Genomic DNA, 21,780 nt, shown 5'->3' on the forward strand with positions numbered 1-21,780 from the left:
GCATCACAACCTCTCTGGACAGCCTGTTCCAGTGCTCGGTCATCTGAACAGTAAAGAAATTCTTCCTCACGCTCAGGTGGAATTTCTGTGCATCAGTTTCTGCCCGTTGCCTCTTGTCCCATTGGCTTGGCACTCTTGGAATTCCCTCTTTAGATATTTGTACACATTGACGAGGGCCCCTCTCAGCCACCTCTTCTCGAGGCTTAACAGGCCCAGCTTCCTCAGCCTTTCCACCTAACGGAGATCAGTCACTTAATCATTTTCGCTGCCCTCCGCTCCAGGAGCTCCATATCTCTCCTGTCATGGACAGAACACTGCAGATGTGGGCTCACTAGAGCCAAGCAGAAGGGCAGGATCCTCTACGCCGCCCTGCTGGCAGCGCTCTTCCCGCTGCATCCCAGGATTCCGCCGCCGCCGGGGCTCCGCGCCGCGCGGCCCTGGAAGCGGAAACGCCACGGGGCGGCGGTTCCGGGGGCGCTGGTGCTGCCGTGAGTGCTGTGCGGGAGGAGACGGGACGAGAGTGGCTCCATCGCCTCCGCCCCTTCCGCCGCCTGCTGCCTTCTGCTCGGCGGAGAGGAGGCCGCCATGCACCCCGTTTTCCAGAGCAGCCGGCGCGACTTCACCTTCGGGCCGTGGAAGCTGAGCGCCGCCCGGACGCACATCATGAAGTCGGCGCAGGCCGAGAGGTGAGGCGGGCTCCGGGCTGGGGGCGCAGGGGGGCACAGCACAGCACGGTGTCCCCGCTGCTCGGGAGCCACCGCGGGGCTGCGGCCTCGGCCGTCACAGCGAAGGGCTGGGGTCGTCGGGTGGCCTTGCGAAGGAAACACGGAGCGTTCCCAGGGCGGGGGAGACGCTGTTCGTTCCCCGGGGTTGTTCCTTCTCTTCAAGCTTGATTCTCTGGCTGGAGAACTGTGGCGATTTGGGTTACAGGTAATTTCCAAAATTTTGTTTTAATGATTGGAGAAGACAGCCTACAAGAAGACGAAGAGGGACGTTTTACAAGGGAATGCAGTATGAGGACAAGGGGGAATGGATTCGAACTGAAAGAGAGGAGATTTAGATTGGATCATAGGAAAGAAATTCCTGATTATGAGGATGGTGAGTCACTGGAACGAGCTGCCCAGAGAAACTGGATGCCTCATCCCTGGAGATGTCCAAGACCAGGTTGGATGGAGCTTTGGGGAACCTGGTCTAGTGTGTCCATTCCCATGGCAGGGAGGTTAGAACATGATCTTTAAGTTTTTTTCCAACTCAAACAATTATGATTGTATGATTATAATGGTTTTGGATCTCTGGATCTCTGTGAACTGAGACTCGCTAATTAGAAGCCTGGTTTTCTTAATTAATTTTGAAAAAGAATATTTTTAATGTCTCATACCATGTCTTGGTAATAGCTATTTTTAAATAGTGGTTTTCATTAAAAATTTATAATTTGCTCTCTTCTCGTAGGAATTTCCAATCCAGTGAAATAATTGGAGGAAATGTTCCTATATTAGCATCAAGTACTTAAGTCAGATTTGCTAATGTGGAACTGGAGAGTTCAGCTGTGCCATACCTGACCTTAAAGGCAGATGGATTTGGCAGATATTTCTTGGTTTCATTTTCTGGAATAAATTTCAGTATACATAGGAATCTCATTAGTCTTGTTAAATGTACTTTCATTTATCTTACTTTTACGTTTTCTGAGGCTAATAAGGCATTCTCTGTGAGGAACTGGCTGCTCATGGCTGGGATGGGTGCACTGTTTGCTGGGTAAAACACTGGATGGCTGAGCTCAAAGAGTGATGGTGAATTGAGTTACATCCAGCTGGTGGCCCATCCAAAATAGTGTTTCCCAGGGCTCAGTATTGGGGCCAGTCCTGTTCAGGATCTTTATTGATGGTCTGGACAAGGTGATTGAGTGCACCCTCAGTAAGTTCACAGATGACCCCAACCAGGTGGGAGTGTTGATTTCCTGGAGGGTAGGAAGGCTCAGCAGAGGGATCTGGACAGGCTGAATCAATGAGCTGAGGCCAGCAACATTGTAGGAAGTGCAATGAGGTCACAGTGACCCATTTTGTCTATTTTATTGCTTGGGGAACATTATTAGTATCTAAAGGAATTTTATTTCTGGCAAATATATATTGCAAAAATCCCTCAGCAACCTGTGTGGAAAGGTGAAGGATTAAATGTGCCATATCCAAGAACTCTTTTCTATGCAGGGGTTGGTTTTTGCAGGTCAAGGGTTCCTACACTTGATTAAATGGAAAAGTTCATAATGTTATTCTGTCTTCTTTGGGAAAAATGTAGGATCTTATTCTCCAGGTCTGTGAATTTACTATTTTAGTTTTATTTAGGTTAATACTGTTCTTCTGTATTCAGGGTTACAGAGATAACCACTTTTATTGAGGAATGCCTTGCAATCAATGTGAACATTATGATTAGGACACTCTTCTCCCTCCTCTCACTCAAATAAGTGTATTTCCTAAAGCTTTCTTCTCTCCAGATGTCATGTATTCCTTTTTGATTTTGGGAAGTCAGGTAGGTAAGGAGGAAAAGAGAAGTTTAGGAAGTGTGCCAGTACATGTCTTCTACCAGCAGAGCACAGTAGTGTCTTCTGCACGTTTTAGATACTCTGCCAGGGTTGTCTTAAACATCTTTTTTGTAGGCTTCTAAATTTGGAAGTATGGACCACTGTGCAGTGTATTCAAACTTCCTCGTGATAAGTCCTTGTTCCTAAAAGCTGCTTTGAGCACCTACTGAAGTTGGTCCACTGACCATCCAGGGGTTTGCTAGGACAGGTGGAAAGTTGCTTCTACATGCTTCTCAGATACTCTTGATTCCTCATGTGTGAGAATTTTGTCTGAGCCTGATGGCGAAGGAATGTTTTAGGAGTACTTTTTTTGGTGGAAAAGTCACTTCAGGTCAATGACTCTGCATTTCAGGTGAAATGATTAACCTGGTCACGTGTCTTCTAAGTTATCATGGTCTAAAGAATCCTTATTCCAAAACAAGGGCTGCTTTCACTGAGCTGTGATCAGTTGACTGATGCCTCTTATTTTTCTCTGCAGGCTGGCTGATGAATTACACATGCCTTCCCTGCCAGAGATGATGTTTGGAGACAATGTCCTAAGAATACAGCATGACCATGGCTTTGGAATTGAGTTCAATGCTACAGATGCTTTAAAATGTGTCAATAATTGTCAAGGTATGATCAAAGTCGCTTGTGCAGAGGAGTGGCAAGAGAGCAGGTACAGTATTTTATCACCAGTGGGCAAGTTCTGGTGTGTTATATATGAAACTGTCATACAGTAGTTAAAGGAACAAACTGAACTCTTGAGGACCACATTGGATTTGGTTCTACCCTGGATACAGGGTCACTGGATACAGTCACTTCTCTTTTCTTTGCTGTCATCGTCCTTTCTGTTAAATTGGGCCAGCTGTATTTTTCAGCTGTGTCATGGCTTTCTTAAAACAAATGTCAAGTTTAACATGACTTAATGCTGTTTCTGTTTATTCAAACTCATAGAGCCTCGAGCATTACAAGACTGTATTGTGTGGTGTTGCAAAGTGCTGTACACGTTCAAAATCTTAGCCTTAGGAATAAAGCAGAACAGTTACCATGCATGAGAACTAATTATGATGCTTAGTATTTAGCAAATTGGATTTAGTTGTAGAGCATCTGGAATAAAGCACAGAAACAAAGCAAAATTATCATGAAAACTAAGCTAAATTGCAATTTTAATGATTGCTGTGTGTTGTCAAGAGATCACTTTTTGCCTACTTAAAAAACATTGATCTTGAAATACAAATTTCTCAGCAATATTGCATGAGAATCTTTATTTTGAGTCATAGAACTGAGATAGATCGAGAATTCTCGTAATTGTTTTCCAAGTTATTATGGAAACAGGTGTGAAACCATGATTAAGTCTTGACGCTGTGATTGCAGCTCAGACAATGCTGCTGCTTTTCTTTAGGAACAGTGTGGGAATTCTAATGCACAGTCTTAGGTGCGGTTGTAATTTTTTGGGAATTGCTACAAAGCAATTACTACAAAGCTGTTTTCTCTTTCACTGTTGAGGAGTGAGACTGAGCACAATAAGGAAGTTGTCAAGCCATATGACTGGACTTACACAACGGATTACAAAGGAACTTTGCTGGGAGATACTGCAACATTAAAGGTAATAATTTCCTTCTTGTTAATTGCTTACTGCATCTTACTTCAGTCAAACTTTTTTTTTTAAAGCTGTCATTTACCTTTCAGTAGGCTTCTGTAAAACCTTTTGTGCTTTGTAATTTCTGATTTCAGAGTGTGATTTGGGCTTCTCATGTCTTTCAGCTCATGATTTTATCCTAATCAAATCATGGCTTATTTTAATAACAAGGCTGGGTGGTGTCTTAAAGCATTTTAGGATTAAAGCAAATGGGAGGCTTCAGCTCTTGCTCGGGGCCGCTTTGGAGCCCCGAGCTGGTCACATACAGCAGAACTGTCAGCTGTGTCATTCTGTAGTGCCTTCATTATCTGCTACTTGCATGTTTATCTGCTTTCTGACCTGGCTGCTTTCAATGGCCTGATGTTTTTCTGTGACAGCAACTCAGTAACTCCTCATATTTAAACTCACAGGCCCTCCCATGTCTTTAAGACTGAAGATCCCAACTTCTGTGTACTGCATACAGGTTGCTTGCTACTAAGCAGATAATCTGTATTAATTCACTAGAATTGCTTTAGTTAGAGATCATTTGAGTTGTGCTGGAATTAAAAGTACAGCATAGAAATAAACAACGTTGGTCCAAACTCTTTAGATGCCAGAAGTGTCTATGGAGACATGAGTTGGAAAACATACAGGTACTTGATTTCCATGGAAAGGCTTTACTAGAATCCTTTTCAAGATGTGTAGTGGGCTAAGGGTGCTAAATGCATAGAAATCTGTTTATAAACCTGAACTTCTCATATGTATGTTAAACACAAGACATCTTCAAATGTTTTTAAAAGAAAGTGAGCAGAATTGTTTGCAGCTGAAACCCTACTGAGCTTGGTATCCAGAGAGAAGTTTAGTCAGAATTTTCCACTCTTAGTTTTTTGGTTTTGCTTGATGTTATTTCCAAGAAGAAACTCTCGGAAACTTCAACTTTTTCTCATAGAAATTTGGAGTGTCTTAAGCTTAGTGCCCTAGAAACTTTTTCCTTTTTAAAACTCTGGAATTCAAAATATCAGGATAAACTTTATGTAGTTTGGCAAAAAATTAATATGCTAACTGTTCTTAATGTTTTTCTCTAGGTTGTTCCTACAACAGAACACATAAATACAGAGAAATTGAAAGCCAGGGAACAAATTATGTTTTTTGAAGAAGTACTCCTGTTTGAAGATGAACTCCATGATCATGGAGTATCAAGTTTGAGTGTGAAAGTAGTGAGTATTGGGACATGTATAAAAGATACCTGGGGACTCATTTGGCTGATTAATGCAAAACACATCTCCTTTGTGCATGTTATTCCTTCTGGGATTTAAACTTTAAAGCACAAAGTTCTTTATCCTTGCTCTTGAAAATACGATCTTGCTGGAAATGATGTTGTTTTGAAACCTTTGTCATCTGTCATTTGCTCCAGGGGACAATCTTTTTCCTCCTGCATCCTGCCTAATAGTCCTTTGAGACACTGTCTGCCCTGCTGGCCAGTCATAGCTGTAGCAAAACAACAGCCCAAATTTTGACTTCATTCTTGAAAACTTCTCATACTGTCTTCCATTGTGAATATCTGATGTAGACAAGTACATGCTTGAAGCAAGCCTTTGTAAGGTGCTGAATGGGCTGTCTTTATTTTTGCAGAGAGTTATGCCTTCCAGCTTTTTTGTGCTGCTGAGGTTCTTCTTGCGAGTGGATGGGGTACTCATTAGGATGAATGATACAAGGCTTCATCATGAGGTAAACCCTTACTTTCCATCATGAGTTATTTTACAGAGGTTCTCTTGCCATTTTAATTCCAGTGACGCAGTGATGTTCCTCTAACTTAATACTGATGTTTGGGGGCACAAAAACTTCCGAGTGTATTTTATTATTGTGGTGGTGCTGAGCTAGCAACCAAGTGCTGAGTGCCATGGTGTATGAGCAGAGTAGGCTACCCCTCATGTGATGTAAGCATTTAAATATATTTGACAGACACAGATTAGAGAAGGAAGTACAAGAGGAAAAATAGGCAGCAATAAAGAGATCAATACCGTCTTGAATCCAAGTATGATATTTTTGTCTTACCTAATAGAATTAGACTGCTAACTGTCCATAGTACATTAAGTTCTGGTATTTCATAAATAATACAGGATGTTAAGATTTGGGGTTTGGTAATTCTGTGTAGGAGTTCTAGCTGAGTAAAACTTAACAAGCATATTCAGTCATAGAATTTTTTTTTGAAGCGTGCACACAGGTGGCTTTTGGAAAAAAACAACATTGTTATCAGCTGTCTTCAGGAACTTGAATGTACATTTCTTCTCTTAGGTAAAAATATGTGGTCAACCGAATTCCAATGCTTCCTAAATTCAATCTATTTAAAATGCTTCTTTGTACTGATACCTTTTTTCCATTAGGCTGACAAGACCTACATGTTGCGAGAATACACATCCAGGGAAAGCAAAATATCAAGTTTAAAGGTATTGCATTTTTAAAACTTTGTTTCTTTTCCTTCTGTCTGCTTTTTAGTTTCATGGTCAGCATAGAAAATACTGTGTCTCTTAAGTCCTTCTTTGTTCAGTTTAGAATTAATACAGAGGAAAGTTCTTTTTACTTATGCAGCTTTTGTTTTGGTGATTTTAGAGCAGATTTACATTTTGTAAATGCTCAGATCACATGACAGGATATGGGATCAGGTCACTTTTTCTACTATTGAGTTAATAAAATGTTTTTAATATTTTATTTTTTCCTAGAACTGTTCAGCTGCAAAATCAGGTGCTCCATGTCCTATGACATTAAATTTCATGTCTGGTTGTGTGCTTCCAAGCATTATTAAGGGTTAAGATCTGTTTGGTAATAGACTCTTCCAGTTTTTCTCAAATATTTGAGGTTAATAAGTCACCTTAAAACTCTAGTAATGGCTCAGAATAATTTGTAGTACATTTGGAGTTGCAGCTGTTGATTTTTATTTGTGACAAAAGCCTGAACTTTCATTTTCTTGTACCTGTCCTCCTCCCTTACTTTTCCTTTGCCTCTAAAAAGTTTGCCTCTAGTGGTGTTTGCATCCAGTAAATTATAAATTGTCTGTAATAGTTTGGGGTTGGAATACTTTTTCTTATCCCCTCTTTTCTTTCACTCATATAATGTAAAATGTTTGCTTTTTAGAATGTTCCACCTTCCCTGTTCACAGAACCTAACGAGATCTCTCAGTATCTACCCATAAAGGAGACAATCTGTGAAAAACTAGAATTCCCAGAGAAGCTGGAACCTCAAGCAGAAACATCACTGGAAAGCACATGTGCTAAGTCTAAATAAACGTGACTTTATAAGGACTTGAAGTATACTGGAGATGATGTGATCACAGTTGTTGACATGGGGGGTGTTTCACTACTAGTGGAATGAAGAATTTGGCTAATTTTTCTGTAGCCTTGAGAGAAAACATTTCAAGCAGGTTTTGCTAATGGTTTTTTTCCCTTTGGATTTTTTTTTAACCTGTGTCTGGAGTTGATGATAGACTGGTGGTGAGTTACAGTTTTCAACAGCATTGGAGAAATGACTATTGGGAGTCTGGGTTCTGTTGAGTTCACCAAGCAGGCAGGAGTATTGTCTGGACCCCTCATCCGCTAACAATTCTATGAAGATTTTGTTATTGCTGCTTCAGATACTAAGAAACTACCAGGGTTGTAAAACTGGCATGATTTTATTTTTATTGAGAAATAATCCACAGTAAAAAAAAAAAAATCCTCTGCATTTATTTTGATCTGTCCCTCCTAAACTACCCATTTTGCTTGGCTTCCCCTACTGATAACTAACAAAGTTACTTCTTGTAGTTTCTGGTCCAGAGTCTCACTTAAGAATATTCATTTCATCTGAGGATAGGTTTAGTGTAGGGAAAAAAAGTGTATTTGTTTGACACTATATAAAGGTAAAATTATTTGTGAGGCATTAACTCCAGAGCAGGGAGAGAGCTGGAGGTTAACAGAGAGACACTGGTAAGTCTCTTCACAAATGCTGGTTTAATCTGGTGTCAGCTGGAGTTCTCTGGGCAGTTCTGGAACTCTCACTTGGGGTCCCTGTGCTGCTCCAGTCATGTATGATGCTAGAAAGGCATTGCCATGCACTGGCCTTCTCTTGAATGTGCCCACATGGCATGATTCTACTGCCCTGATGGCCAAATTGCAAAACTGCAGTGGAGCTTAAGGCTGGGGAAGTCTGATCCCTAAAGGATGCTGGTATTTGCAGTTTGAGAAATGAGATCCTGTATGGCCTTAGAAGGATGCTTACATGTATTCCAGATACATAATTTTGGTTTATTTTAAAATTCTTCTAAGTTATAATAATGATAGAAGTGTGATCACTTGTATAGTCATGGTTTCAACACTCTGTAGATGAAATTGAATACTTGCATTGCTTGTGGAAATCCTGCAGTATATTACTGGTTTGGCCTAAGAATGGGGCAGCTAATCAGGCTTGTCTGGGTTTGCTGCTGACACTCGGTGCAGGAAGCAAGTAACTGCAGTGAAAAGCAGTTACAAGGTGCTTGCAGAACATGGACACATTCTGATGTCTTGGGGTTTTTGTTTAAAAATCTTCATATTCTACACCACATGGCTTACTAGAAGCAACCCACCACAAAACCTAGTATTTAACCATATCTTTTGTGAAGTGGTTTTCATGTAGAGAAGACCCTGAGGTTTTTTGGCGGGGGAGGAAAGTGTACTGCCATCTAAGGGACTGTTTCCTTAGTAAAAACAAATAACACACTAATTTCACTTTTGAGGCAGCCTGGTCTAGTGAATTCTACAGCAGGTGGAAAGGCAGGAACCAACTGCAATTTTTCCTGTGTCACTGATTTACTCTAACCATGGAGAAAACATTTTCCTGTGCCTCCATTCCTTGTATGTAAAAATGAGAGTTAATATATGCCTACCTCACAGAGAGACTGTGAGGATTAGTTTGTACAAAGTTATTGATAAGAATATTTTTTTTCTGAATACACATTCAGCCTTATCTTTGTAATCCTTTGGAAAGGATTACTGCAAAAAAAAAAAAAAAAAAAAAAGATCCATAGGAGAGAACTGAAACAGTTCCTGAAAGAAGTTGTCAGCTGTGATAACTATCAGATAATTATCAGACATGATCTGGGTGAATCAATTTATGGCCACTTTGAAATAGAAACAAGATCCTCTATGTTCCCCATTACAGTCCTAAATTCTGTTGGCTTTTTTTCATCTTCCTGCCCTTGTTTCCTAAACATTTTAGTGTCAGGATGAAGAAGGGGACTGCAAATGAATGCAGCATTGAAGAGATTAAAAATCTGTTTAGTAATAGAAGATTATTTGGGTCCACTCCAGTGATAGAGGGAAGTGAGGAAAGAGTGAAAAGGAAGGGAAGAACAAATGGGGGGGGGGTGGTGGTGAATAGATATTTTTCTGGTAGAAGTAAATCATGGCACTTACTCTAAGCATATATTAGTATACATGCCTTACAGCATATAAAAACACACTTTACAGCTGGTATGACTGGGAGCAGAGCTTATGTATTGCTGGCATGAAAGAAACTATATCTGCATTTGTTAATTCAAACTGTTATTTGAGCTTGGTCAGTGATGCTAACATTAAACTCCTTTGGTTTGAAATAGAGTGTGGGGGGAAAGCCACAGAGTGGGGAGGGAGCAGTGGAAGGGGCACTCTGCATGTTTAGCTTATACTGTGTGTTTTCTCTCGTCCATCATACAACCTAATTTGTGACCTGTTGGTAAAGTTTTATGGAATGGACTTGTATCCTGACTCTAGATACGTGCTCTCCATCTATTCTAAAGGGTGCTGTGCATTTCAGTGGAACACACGTGTTGGAGAAATCACAAGAACACCTTTAGCAAGTTACAGTTACAACAAGTTCAAACTTGGAGCACTTTGTGACTTTCTTACACCATGCAGATTACCAAGAAGCAGTGGTAAAAACTGGTGTACAGCAAGTGCTCTGACACAAAATTTCCGCAGTAATGTACCACTTCGAATAAGTAACTTTAGTGGGGAAGGAGTGGGGTGATTCTCCAGCTGTTTTGTGTCGAGTTTTATGTGACAGTTTATATTGTTCCTTGTATGTTGCTAAATAAAACGTACCAAACATTTTACAGTTCTGTTTTTAACTGAGCAAAATAAATTGAAGTAACTACTTGTGATGCTGAATTGTGGCTGCTAGTAAGACATTGCATCCACGTTTATCTGGCAGGAGACTGCTAGGCTCGTTACGAAAATAAAGTGAGCAGGAGAAGAGGCACAGTCGTGGGATTAAAATGAAACCTCACTGACTATAAAACGAGTTTTGCTACTGCCAAGCGATGGATTGGAAAGTACTGGGAGAAGATAGGCTCCATCACATCTGGACTACATCCCCCGGCAGCCTGCGCGCCACCCCGCCGGCCTTCCCCTACCTGTGGCGTGCAGGTGGGCGCGGTGGCTGCTGGGGCTGGTAGTCCCTGGGGGAGGGAGGGAAGGGCAGGGCAGGGCGTTCCGGCCGGTCGGGCGGGGTGCGGAGCCATGGACAAGCTGAAGCGGGTGCTGAGCGGCCGCGATGCGGAGGAGCCGAGCGGCCTGGCCGAGGTAGCGCTGCCGCCCCGCTGCCGGGCGGGGGGACCCGGCCGCCCATCCCCGGTGTGCTCGTCGCCGGTGGCATGGGCGGGCGGTCCCGCGTGGGCTCCGCCAGCGCTGCCCTCGCGGTTCCCGGTACCGCGGCATGGCCGCTTCCCGCGGGACACTCGGAAGGGTGTCTGAACGGGACACGGCGCGGCAGCGCCTGAGAAGAAGTTTTCGCGCTCGGTAGGACGCAAGAGGTACAAGTAAACAAGTGTCGCTTTTGTTTTTCTCCTCGTTTCCAGGTTATCGATGCGACTTCCTTAGGTTGGGGCACCCGAGTGAAAGGTTTCATTGCGTGTTTTGCGATCGGATGCCTGTGCTCGATCTTGGTAAGGACTTTTTGCCAGATCTCTCCAGTATTTGAGTTTCGGGAGCCCACATAATTACAGCCTCCCTCTGTGCTGTTGCTTGATTTTCCCGGTTTGACTCGGTTCCAGTTAGATGCAGTACACTGACTCTTAACAAGAATACCAGTAAATGCGATTTCCTTTCCCTATGCGTGATTTTACAGTTTGGCTTGAAGTTTTCTTAAGATTTCTTTTGTGACGTGACACTTCTTGGATATATATATATTTGTTTTGATTTAAAAACTGTTAATTTCTCCCCACCCCCTTTCTCTAAATGTTGCTTTTTAGGGTAGTTGTCTGCTATGGATACCAAAGAAAGGGCTGGTACTCTTTGCAGTGTTTTATACCCTGGGGAATATTGCATCCATTGGGAGGTAACGATCTTTATATATCATTTCCCTAATACAGATGAGAAACAAAAGCAGAATGATAGTGCATGAGTGGTAAAAGCTGTTGCATTTGCGAGAGAAGATTTACTTTGATAGATAATTTTCTTGTTGAATTCTACAGAACAGCATTTCCCTGGTAGTGCCCTGAAATGGTAAAGAAAATTTTAGTTTTGTTTATTGTTACTAGTAATGCATTCAAGGTAAAAGTTGCTCATCGGTAAACAGGAATCACACTCATGCTGTGAACACTGAGGTGCTTTGATTTTGTTGGTTCCTCCTCCTCCAGATAAAAATAATTCTTTGCCATTTTGCATTTGGAAGTGCTCTGTATGTTTTGGTGATTATGTTTGGGGCAGTCTCTCTGTTAGGGCAAGCATATGTAGTAAGATTTCATGGCCATCTAGGTTCCTGAAGCAAAGCCCTGCATATTCTGTGACAGGCCCAGCTTTATGTGATTGTGGAAACTTAGTGTGATGCAAGAAAGCATAAATAATGCTTCCAATGGAATTGGAAGTAATATGCTAATGAGGCAGAATAATCTAGTATATGAGGCAGAAATATCACTTTAGATAAAACTTTCACCTTGTTATAATTCATCCAGTATCTATCACCAGGGCCCTAAATGAGGCTGTAGATCTGGTAAGGGATCAGAGAATGGATCCAGGCATGAAAACAGCCTTTTATGTAGAGGAATTGAGCTGGATTACCTGGCAATCCACACAGAGCCTCTGTGGATGGTGTTCTTGAAAAGCAGATTTAAAAAGAATTTTTGAAAAGCAGGTTAGAAAAGCATCTGTCAGGGATGATCTGATTGGAGCTGACCTTGGCCTGAGCTTCTAACTTGATAGTTCTGCTCTGCTTCTGTTAATTTTAATGGAACAAGTGTGAATAAAATGGTAAATACCTTGCACAAAGAAAAGGAGGAATGGATTTTTCTCATTGTATAATCTATTTCTTTTGTTATGCTGCACTGATTGCCATAACAACACAGTGTACTGATGCCCTTATGGCAGCAGACAGTCTAATCTTACCGAGTTTCACTTTTGCCTTTCTCATTTCCGTGTTCATCTCGATTTGTTTTTCACAGCACCATGTTTCTTATGGGACCAATGAAACAATTGAAGCGGATGTTTGAGCCCACACGTTTGATTGCTACTATTGTTATGCTAGTAAGTATCTAGGGAGTCACTTTGAACTCATACAAACCTGGCAGCAATTTTCATTCTAGCCAACTGTGGCTCAGGATGTGTCTGGAGGTGGTTTTTTGGTTAGTGTTTTTTTGTCTTTTCTTAAAATGTCAAACACTGCACATGTGCTGCAGTGGAAAGGTAAGTGTGGCACCAGAAAAGCACCTCTCTGGTAGGCAAGACTGAGCTGAAGCCAGCTTATTTTGCTAAATGAGCTTTAAGGGTCTGTGGCTGATGTGTGTGAACCATGCATGTGCTTTTTTAGGGTGCTTGAGGTCACAACATCATATTTACGTGTTGCCTAAGAAGTGAATGATGGGAAACTATGTTTTTTAAAGTTGTCCTATGGATGTTGCTAGATATTTTATTTTGCATAATTTTGTCTTTTTATATTCTGTCTGATTGCCTTGAAGGAGCTGTGTAGGTATTTCTACCTTGATAAAATCATGTCTTCATGACAATGCAACTGGGGAAACTGTGCCTTGGTCACCTTGCATTAGGGATCATCCCAGCTGGCTGATAGCTTCAGGTTTTGAAACTTGTATGATAGAATGAAATTGCAGATTCAACATTCAGTGGAGTCACCCTTGGAATTGTTTTATTTTCAGAAGATGGAAGTTATAGCAAACCTTGTGTTGTGTGTGTTTCTATGTGTGAAAGTTGCTGATAAGTTTCAGACTGACTATTCTTTAAAGTACACAGGTTTTTTTGTCTCTGCAACTTTCCTGTTTGCTTCTGGCAAGTCAAAAAGTTGAAAGGTGCTTCAACTTGCGTGAAACTCCCATTTTCAGTCTGAATGTCCTCAGAGTGCTTGCTTGTATCAGCACTTCCCAATTTCTCTTGACACATCCTGAGATGCTGCAGAGCTTGCGAAATTGACTGTGTATGCTTGCAGATCCAAGCAAGAAGCTACTGTGTGGTGTATGTGTGTGTGCTTTGTATGCATTCAGGATGCCTGGAGTCAGGAGAATTCCTGGAATGTTGTTCACTGGGATAAAGCCAGTCATTAGATGTATGATGCAGTATTTGGACCAATATAAAAATCACCACCTTAAAACTAATGGAAGAACTGCATTTGTTGTCAGTACTGGTTGAGCTCAAGTGTATGATCTCATTGGCAATGCATGTCTGAATATGCAGTACTTTATGGGGCTTTTTTTCCATTCTAGCAGAAAGATGCACATTATCATCTCTAGTAGCACAATGGTGCATGTGTATCTAAAGGCTGTTGGATGCTGATGAAGGGAGATGAATTATCAGCATCTATCATAGATAAATGAGCTGTCATAAATTGAAAATGAAAACTAATAGGAGGCTTCTGTTAAAACTGAAGATTAAAGCAGAAAATTATCCTACTACCCCCCAAGATTTTACCTGTAGTAAAGAAAGACACAGTGCAACTCTGAAAACAGAAAAAGTGCTGGTTTGAATGACTGTGCCTTACTTCAATATATACACAGGAGAGCTACTAAGCAATAGCCCAAAATTCTTGAAAGTGTAGCATGGTTTTAATTGGTGAGCTTTTAAGTAATGACATAACTTCAATGCCGTGGTAGCCGTGTAATCAGGAACTGTGCAGAAGCAGAAAGACTAAGAGTGGTAAGTGAAAAGTATTTGAAAAGTCTTATGTGAAATGATGAAATATGGTGTGTGCCTGTGACACCACAAAGTGTGTGGGATGGAGTAGGGACCTGCAAAAGAGCTGCAAGAACCTCTTCCTCTTGCTCCTTTGCAGCCATGAAATTATTTTCTGGAGATACCAGGCTGATATTTCCTGATTGCTTCAATTCACTTCAAAAATGTAATAGTGAGAGCACTTTAAATACAAGGAACTTTTAAATACGAGGAACTTCTATGATGCAGAATTGAATAAAACTGTGAAATTATGTAATTAATTTCTGTCTCTGTGAAGGTCCCCATTACAGTGTTGCAATATTTATAGAAACTGGACTTGTTTCTATTTTTAATTAAAATTTGTTTTCTTCTAGTTGTGTCTCATACTAACATTATGTTCTGCTTTCTGGGTGAGTACTGAAGTCCTGTATGTATATATAACTGGAGTTAATGTAACTGGAGTGTATTTTAAAAGTAAGATTCTTACACTGTTGTCTCTGCTGTGTTTCTTGCCCCCTCCCCTCTCCTCTCCCCTCCAGTGGCGTAAGGCAGGACTCGCGCTGCTTTTCTGCATCTTACAGTTTTTTGCCATGGCATGGTGAGTGATTTCCTCCCTACACACTACACTTTATGTTGCACCTGACACCAGTAGCTGAATTGTGAGTGGATTTTGATGTAGAGTTAGGTGGAAGGTATATTTTTTCCTTGTCAATCCCTTAGATTCAAGACAATGCATCAGTGAGGAGCTGACCTGTTCCCACTTCTTGGTCTCTCACACCACTATAGAGGCTGTGGAGACAGAGCTCAGGGCTCCATTTCTAGAGGAAATTAATTCCTTTGATTTCTCTGAGCTTGAACTGAGCTTGTTTTTTTTCTTTTCCTTTTAAATCAATTTATTGCCTACTATCTGGTATTCCTCTCCTGAATTTGTTCTTGTTCAGACACCCAGTTATGCCAATCAAACTGTCAGTGTTCTTCATGTTAACATATGATCTGTGCAAAGTCACCTAAGGAGTGCACAAACTGATATAAACACCTAGCCAGCCCTCAACTCTAACCTTACCTACCTGTAGGTTTTGGAGCATAAAGAATACTGGATGCAGGAGAGCTGTGTTTAAAATGCTTTCACAACATCCCCCTCTATTTTGCCATAGTGTTTCATACCCTGGCTGGGCTAAGATGGCTTGCAAAGACACTCCTTCCTGTTACTCACAAGCTCAAAGCTTCATTTTGGTTATGTAACATGCAGTTTAGAATATCAGAGGGGTTGTTCATATTTGTGATTCTAATAAAATCTGACATGAAAAGTAACTTCCAAAATCTTTCTTCTTAGGTACAGCATTTCCTTCATACCATATGCAAGGTAAATTTCCCTACTCTCTTACTCTGTCATTTTGAGGTTTAATCATACAGAGGATTAGCTTAGAGAAGCATTGTCATGTGTGGCTTTAGAAGGTTTCCATGGTGCTGGAAATACAACAAGCGTCTTCTCTAGTGGGAGAACACAAATGGAGAAAATGAGAGGGCTTCCCACAGAAATATGTAAGCCTGCTGACCAAATACTGAGCATAACTCTTGCCTTTGGAATGCCTGAATGCCAGTCCAAACTGCTACTAGACAAGTGTATTCTTCTGTGTCCTCTTTATCCTGTTCTCCCCCATAAGCGCTGTTCTGTGTGAGCACAGAGTTGTGTCTCCTGCCTCACCGTTCTGCAGTGCCCTGCCTTGGTGCAGCCTTGCAGATGTCACTTCTGCAGCAAGTGGGCACTGAGCAGACTTGCTTGTCTCTAAGGCATTTGTGTAGTCATGCAAATCATGTTAATGCAATGAATACATGGTCAGCTGATCTCTACAGTCCTCAGTGTCAGTGGGATAGCAGCATGGAATGACTCTTACCAAATAATGTAACTGAGGTGGTTCTGATTCTCTTGTGTTTTTTCTTTCTCCGGCCTGTAGGGATGCTGTGAAGAAATGTGTTTCAGTCTGTCTGTCCTAACAGGAATACTGAATGCCTCACAAAGTTCTAGGAAGTTCTGGGTAGAACTGTGTTTGGATCACTGTGTTGTGTAGTTTCCTACTTCTGTCTTGAACACGTGCCTTTCAGCTGCTTATCATAAGCTGCTTGTGTTACACCGGGCATCTGCAGTTGGCTTGGGTTTGTAAGCAATGGTGTTTGTGGGACAGGGGGCTTGTGATCAAATTAAATTCAGTCTGGCAGTAGAACTGGGCAGAGGTCCATAATTTGTTATGGTGATTCTTGCATAAATGCATGCATTTGGTTTAGCAAAAGTTTCAAAGTAATGAGTGAAGTCTATAAAGTGAAGACCTTGGCTCTGATGGGACTGTGCCAGTTCTAGAGTTGAAAACTGATTTCTTACCAACAACTTGGGATTTTTTTAAATAGCCTTAATCTTTGCACTGTTTGCCTTGGATAATGGAATATTGGTATTCTTTCTTTTCCTGTCTCTCTTCCAAATTTTAGGCTTTTGAAACTTCTAAAAGATGTAATTTGAAAAGCAAATACGGTTGTGGACTAACCTTGAAATGTTTGCAACTTTAATGAAATATTTAATTCTCACTCCAGACTGTCAGTCTTTCCTTAAAGTACATGAAGGGGACATTTTCATCTGAAAAATCTTGTTCCTGTTGGAAAAGCACTTGTGAAATAAGGTCCATTGATGTTTTCAGCTACCATGAACTTGAGGTCTTTTCTTTGCTCATGATTGCAAGGTAGGAAGCTGACATTTTTCACATGAAGTGAGTTGTTTCTCTTCTCCTCCAGCTGTAGCATAAGAGCAACGCAAAGGGCATAGTAGGCAAGCAATAAAAGAATTTATGTCATAAGGTAGAAGCTTATGTCATAAGGTAGAAGTGGGCTGTTGTTTTTAAGCAGCCTGGGTCAGGGAGAAGACATTTCTGAACTTGTAAATAAGTTAAAACTCCAACATTTTTCTTTGTTTCTTTGTAAGTGGAATCAGTTTTCTTTCTGCTAAAATTCTTGCACACACCAGTGAACTTCTCTGCCTGGAGGAGAAAGCACAAAATTCTGTTGCCTGTGGTAGCAAGGAAAGCGTGAAACAATCCTGCTGCCAGCTCCAAACAAGTGCTGAGCAGTCTGTATCCAAATTCCAGGGCCACTCTGTGTTCTCTTTATCTTCTGAGCTATGTATAATCATTTACTCCCACAGCATTGCAGTGGTCAGTTTAATATCTGAGCACAGATTCCTGCTTCTGCTGTGTGAGATAGTGTTTAACTGCTTTCCCCTTTCCTCTTACCAAACTGTCTTGCTGAAGCCAGTGTTTAAGATGATGGTTTTTTAGTGCACTCTTGTGGGAACTGAGGCATCTCTTCCTCAATCTACCAAGAGTTTAGTTGTTTAAGAGCATTGTGTTTGTATGCCAAGTGTATCCCGGACTTGTTCTACAAAGACTTAAATGTAGGAAAAATCTGGATCTACTTGGCTGTGAAGTAGAAGCTCACAGTGAAGGCAAATAGTTCTGTGAAAGTGTCTAAGAAATTAATTAATCAAAAATCTTAAATTTAAGTGTCCTTCTGATAATTTATAAAGCTCACTACCACCCACCTGTAAGGATCCTCTAAAAAAAAAATTAAAGATTCCCTTTTGCAGATGGTATGAAAGGGAGATTTTGACAAATGTTCTGTGGATTCCAGGTGACCAGAATTACTGTTCAAAGGCATTTGAATGGAAAGATGGCATTGATGTTGGGATGAAACAATGATGCAGATTCAAGTACTGTGTCCTGGAGCTTTTTTTACCTCCCAGTATTTAGAAGTTAGTGTAGAAATAAGTATGTTGAGTATTACTTTTCTTGAAAAGATGATTTGGTTAAATTCCCAAGAGAGACTGGGAATTAAAGAAAACTGATCCTTCTTTTCCCTGGCTGATCTAAGATAAGTGTCTTAGATCTTAAAGTGACAAGTGTCAATATCTTAAACTGTTGTAAGTCTTTTTTTATCAGGGATTAAGTTCAAAACCTAATTTACATCTGTCAAAGGACCTATGCCAGTCTTTTCTTAGTACTTTGACAATGTTTACAGAATTCCTTTGTATAAGGGAAATTGAAATGCAACCCTAATGCCTTTTACATTCCAATATTCCTTTAATTGTGGCATCTCTGAATATCCCTGGGAGAAGCTACAAGCACAGTATCCATTGTTTCTCCTTCCCCTCTCCAGCTAAGTTACATTAACTCCGATCATCATTCCAGGTTCAGCAGCCATGATAACAGAATTTGCCTTTTGTGATTCTTTTTTTGATTACTTCAGATGAGGAGGAGTACATACCTTTTGCTTATTATTCCTTGGCTAGCTTGGGCAGGGTTCTGGTAGCCTGACTCTCTGGCAGTTCTTCTGGAAGAACAGTACAATTGGGTATGGTGAATATTAGTTTTTCAATGTGCACTAGTTCTAGCTAACTAGAACCTTTTAGCTGGCCCTTGTGAACACAGCCAAGTAGGAAGTTTATGAAAATACCAGTAGATAGTACATAAATGGATTTTTGTCCTTTCCTCCTCTCAGTTTAAAACTGTAATTCCAGCTTCACAGCCTTTTATTCAGGAAGAGAGAAGAACAAATCTTCATTTGACTGCACAGCACATGAGGCTAAGCAATTGTGCCCTTACAGGAAGGGAACTCAAGGGAAGATGGCAAGGACACAAGGATCACAAGAGTGCCACTGGGGTTTATGTTGCCCTTTGGTGTTGTATTCTGTTCCTGGGGACATCAGACAGTAGGAGAGACTTGCCATATTCTTGCCAATATGTGAAACATACTCAGGGTTTGTTGCTTCATCTACAAGCAGTTTTTATTTAAAATAACTCTCCCAGAACAAAACTCTTTAGATTCTTACTCACTTTTAAATAGTTGTAGTGAGGCTGTTGACAAGTTTATTAGTAAAAGAAATTTCCACTTCACTGCAATACTTTATTTTATTTGATTGTTACATAGCTGGGGAGTAGACTATATGAATATTCCTTCTTGAGTAGTTTTCAGTCTGAATTAGATTATATCATTATACCTTTTTTTTGGTCATTAACCTACTTTGTGTTACATTTTGATATCATCAGCTTTGGTTATCTGCTTGGCAGGAAGCATGGTGGGTATTTCTGAAGCTTTCCATCTCACTGTCCTTGAGGGTAGGAATGCTTGTTGTGTGCGCCGTACTGCAAATAAAGAGTTTATGGTTGGAATCACAAAGCTCCTTCCTTCCCAAAGTCCTTGCTCAGTTGCCTACAGCACTAAACTCAAAGCTGACTTCCCTAAGGAAACGTTTTCATGTTGGGTGCCCATCTCAGTAGGATTTGGTGTTCTAACAGAAAGTGCTTTTTGCTCAGCCTGTTGGCCAATTTGCCCACTTTTTTTCACTTTTTGCTGTACGGATAACATAACCTCAACCAAGCAGCCTTAGTGTACAATTCTAGCAGGGAATTTGTATATCCTGGATCAGCTGACTTTCCAGCTATATTAGAGACGGAAATAGGAAGGGTGGTAGTCTTCTGTTCCCAAAGTACTGAGACTCTATACATTGAAATATGGTAATTTTTTTTTTTTACTACTTCAATATTTTGCTCTGTTTCATGTGGTGAGGTCCATTATGAATGCTGGTACTATCTGAAATGGTTCAACACTGATGATGTGAACAATTTCATCTTATTTAGTATTTGTAGTAATAAGATTATTCATGAGCTGTTACAAAAACCAAGGAGGAATTTTCTGCCACAAGTTGAAATTCTTTTCAGAAACCATGTTTTTAAAAAGAAAGTGTGTTGGGCTCTATGTGTGCCTCAGACTTCCTGAGAACAGCTCTTCCTTCATTTTGGTACTTAATCATGTTCATAAAAGTGAGATCACTGTGCTATTGTAAATGGAGGAGGAGAAGGATGTTTAAACACATTTGTCTTAAATACTGATGTTTATAACCATAGCAAATACTGGCCATTTTGGAGGGAAAGCACACAAATGGTTTATTGACTTAAAACCATGTGCCTTGCTGTATTGTGACTAAATTTTCTACCAGCTGTGGAATTGTTTTGTAAAATAAAAACCAAACTCAGAAATTCTCTGCAATGTTTTATACTGTTACTGATTGTGTTTGCTGCTGTGCTTTTTCTGTGTATTTACACTGTCTGATTTCTACTTTGATAAACATCTTTTTTTCTAACTTACAACTTTCTCTGTAATGAAGTGAAACCCTTACAAGTGCTGTTTATTTCCTTCAATAAAGTTATCACTGTATTAAATTAATTGTTCTTACCATCAATGTTCTTAATGTTCTTATGGGGTTTTAAACAATGCTGATTCTCCTGATTATGCTGAAATTGCTGTGGGTAGTTTGTTTCCTTTTGTTCGTGTGCTTGTTTTTTTAAAATTACTGCCCTGTCCTCACTTCCTTTGCTGTGCACACAACTTGTATTGCTGGGGGGAGTTTTTCTGTCACCAATGTTTTGCAGCAGCTTCATCCAGTAGTTGCAGGCACCTAGACAACTGGTTATCAAAAGTGGAGTTGTTAAGGTGAGGATGATATTTTTATTACTTATTATTTATTGACCTCAAGAGTCAACCTAGGTATGCCAACAAGCTATCCTTTGTCCATGCTACAGAGGAAATTATGTCTGGTGTTATTCTGTCAGCAAAGACAACAGAAAGCAACATGCTTCTGAAATAAATATGCTCTGAGTGCTGATGTACAGTCAATAAAATGTAAATGAAGTAAATTATCAATGTTTTATGAAGTTGTGTTAAAAATAATTAGAGGCAATTATTTTATTTTTCTTAGCTTTCAAAGAGCTGGTCTGTTTAAGTGTGTGCCTACTATGCATCCAAAGACCTGACATGGTTTAATTTTCTTTGGCAGTGTATCAAGACTGTGTATTCATTAGGCTGTTCAGAGTATGTTAGACTTTCTCCTAACTGACAGGCAGGTGGGTTTTTTCCCTGTCTGCAAGGGTGGTGGTGAGACTTGTGTGCTGTGGGCGACCGTGTTAAGTTTTCAATTATCATTTTTTCTTGTTTTTTTTGATTGTTCTTCTAAGCAAGCTCTGTCTCACAGCTGACTGAACTGAAATTTCTGTCCTATAGGAAATTCCAGAGTTGTTGGAATACAAGCAGCAGCCTGTCTTCTGTAGTATAGAAACCTAAGGGTTTGCATTTTATCTTTTTGAAAATATTAGAGTGTCCCAGGAATGTCAGGAAAGCTGGATACATCTGTCATATCAAGGCAATTGTGATTCCTGAAAGGGCAATAAATCCTTTCCGTGTCTAATAGCTTAGAGGTATTTTGCTTGCCTAATTCAATCTCCTGCATAACAACAAAGCTGTTGAACTTTGCCACTTCATTCTCATGCTGAGATCTTAATACTTGAATGATTAAAAAAAAAAAGTGAAATCTTCATTTGAAATCCCTAAACAATGATCAGCTGCCCAAAAGCGCATTCTGTTGATTCATG

At 40.4% G+C, this 21,780-nt stretch overlaps 2 protein-coding genes across 3 annotated transcripts; both read left to right on the forward strand.

The window, feature by feature from the left end:
- On the forward strand, nucleotides 1-10,277 carry TIPRL (TOR signaling pathway regulator). Of its 2 annotated transcripts, XR_008435872.1 has the most exons (8): nucleotides 1-686; nucleotides 3,051-3,230; nucleotides 4,061-4,160; nucleotides 5,258-5,389; nucleotides 5,805-5,900; nucleotides 6,386-6,467; nucleotides 6,557-6,619; nucleotides 7,305-7,323. XR_008435872.1 is itself a non-coding variant. In XM_053971258.1 (7 exons), the coding sequence occupies exons 1-7, from the start codon at nucleotides 586-588 to the stop codon at nucleotides 7,452-7,454; spliced, it is 822 nt and encodes a 273-aa protein (XP_053827233.1). In that variant the 5' UTR covers nucleotides 55-585; the 3' UTR covers nucleotides 7,455-10,277. The 2 variants fall into 2 exon arrangements, 1 of the variants encoding a protein (XP_053827233.1); XM_053971258.1 differs by lacking the exon at nucleotides 6,386-6,467 and having other exon boundaries at nucleotides 55-686; nucleotides 7,305-10,277.
- Nucleotides 10,278-10,670: 393 nt separating this feature from the next.
- On the forward strand, nucleotides 10,671-20,578 carry SFT2D2 (SFT2 domain containing 2). Its single transcript, XM_053971183.1, has 8 exons — nucleotides 10,671-10,744; nucleotides 11,020-11,106; nucleotides 11,413-11,498; nucleotides 12,601-12,682; nucleotides 14,689-14,724; nucleotides 14,854-14,912; nucleotides 15,648-15,677; nucleotides 16,270-20,578. Exons 1-8 carry the CDS (start codon nucleotides 10,682-10,684, stop codon nucleotides 16,307-16,309), a joined length of 483 nt encoding a protein of 160 aa, XP_053827158.1. The 5' UTR covers nucleotides 10,671-10,681; the 3' UTR covers nucleotides 16,310-20,578.
- The last annotated feature ends 1,202 nt before the right edge of the window (nucleotides 20,579-21,780 follow it).

Source organism: Vidua macroura, chromosome 2 (assembly GCF_024509145.1).
Source record: "Vidua macroura isolate BioBank_ID:100142 chromosome 2, ASM2450914v1, whole genome shotgun sequence".
NCBI lineage: Eukaryota > Metazoa > Chordata > Aves > Passeriformes > Viduidae > Vidua > Vidua macroura.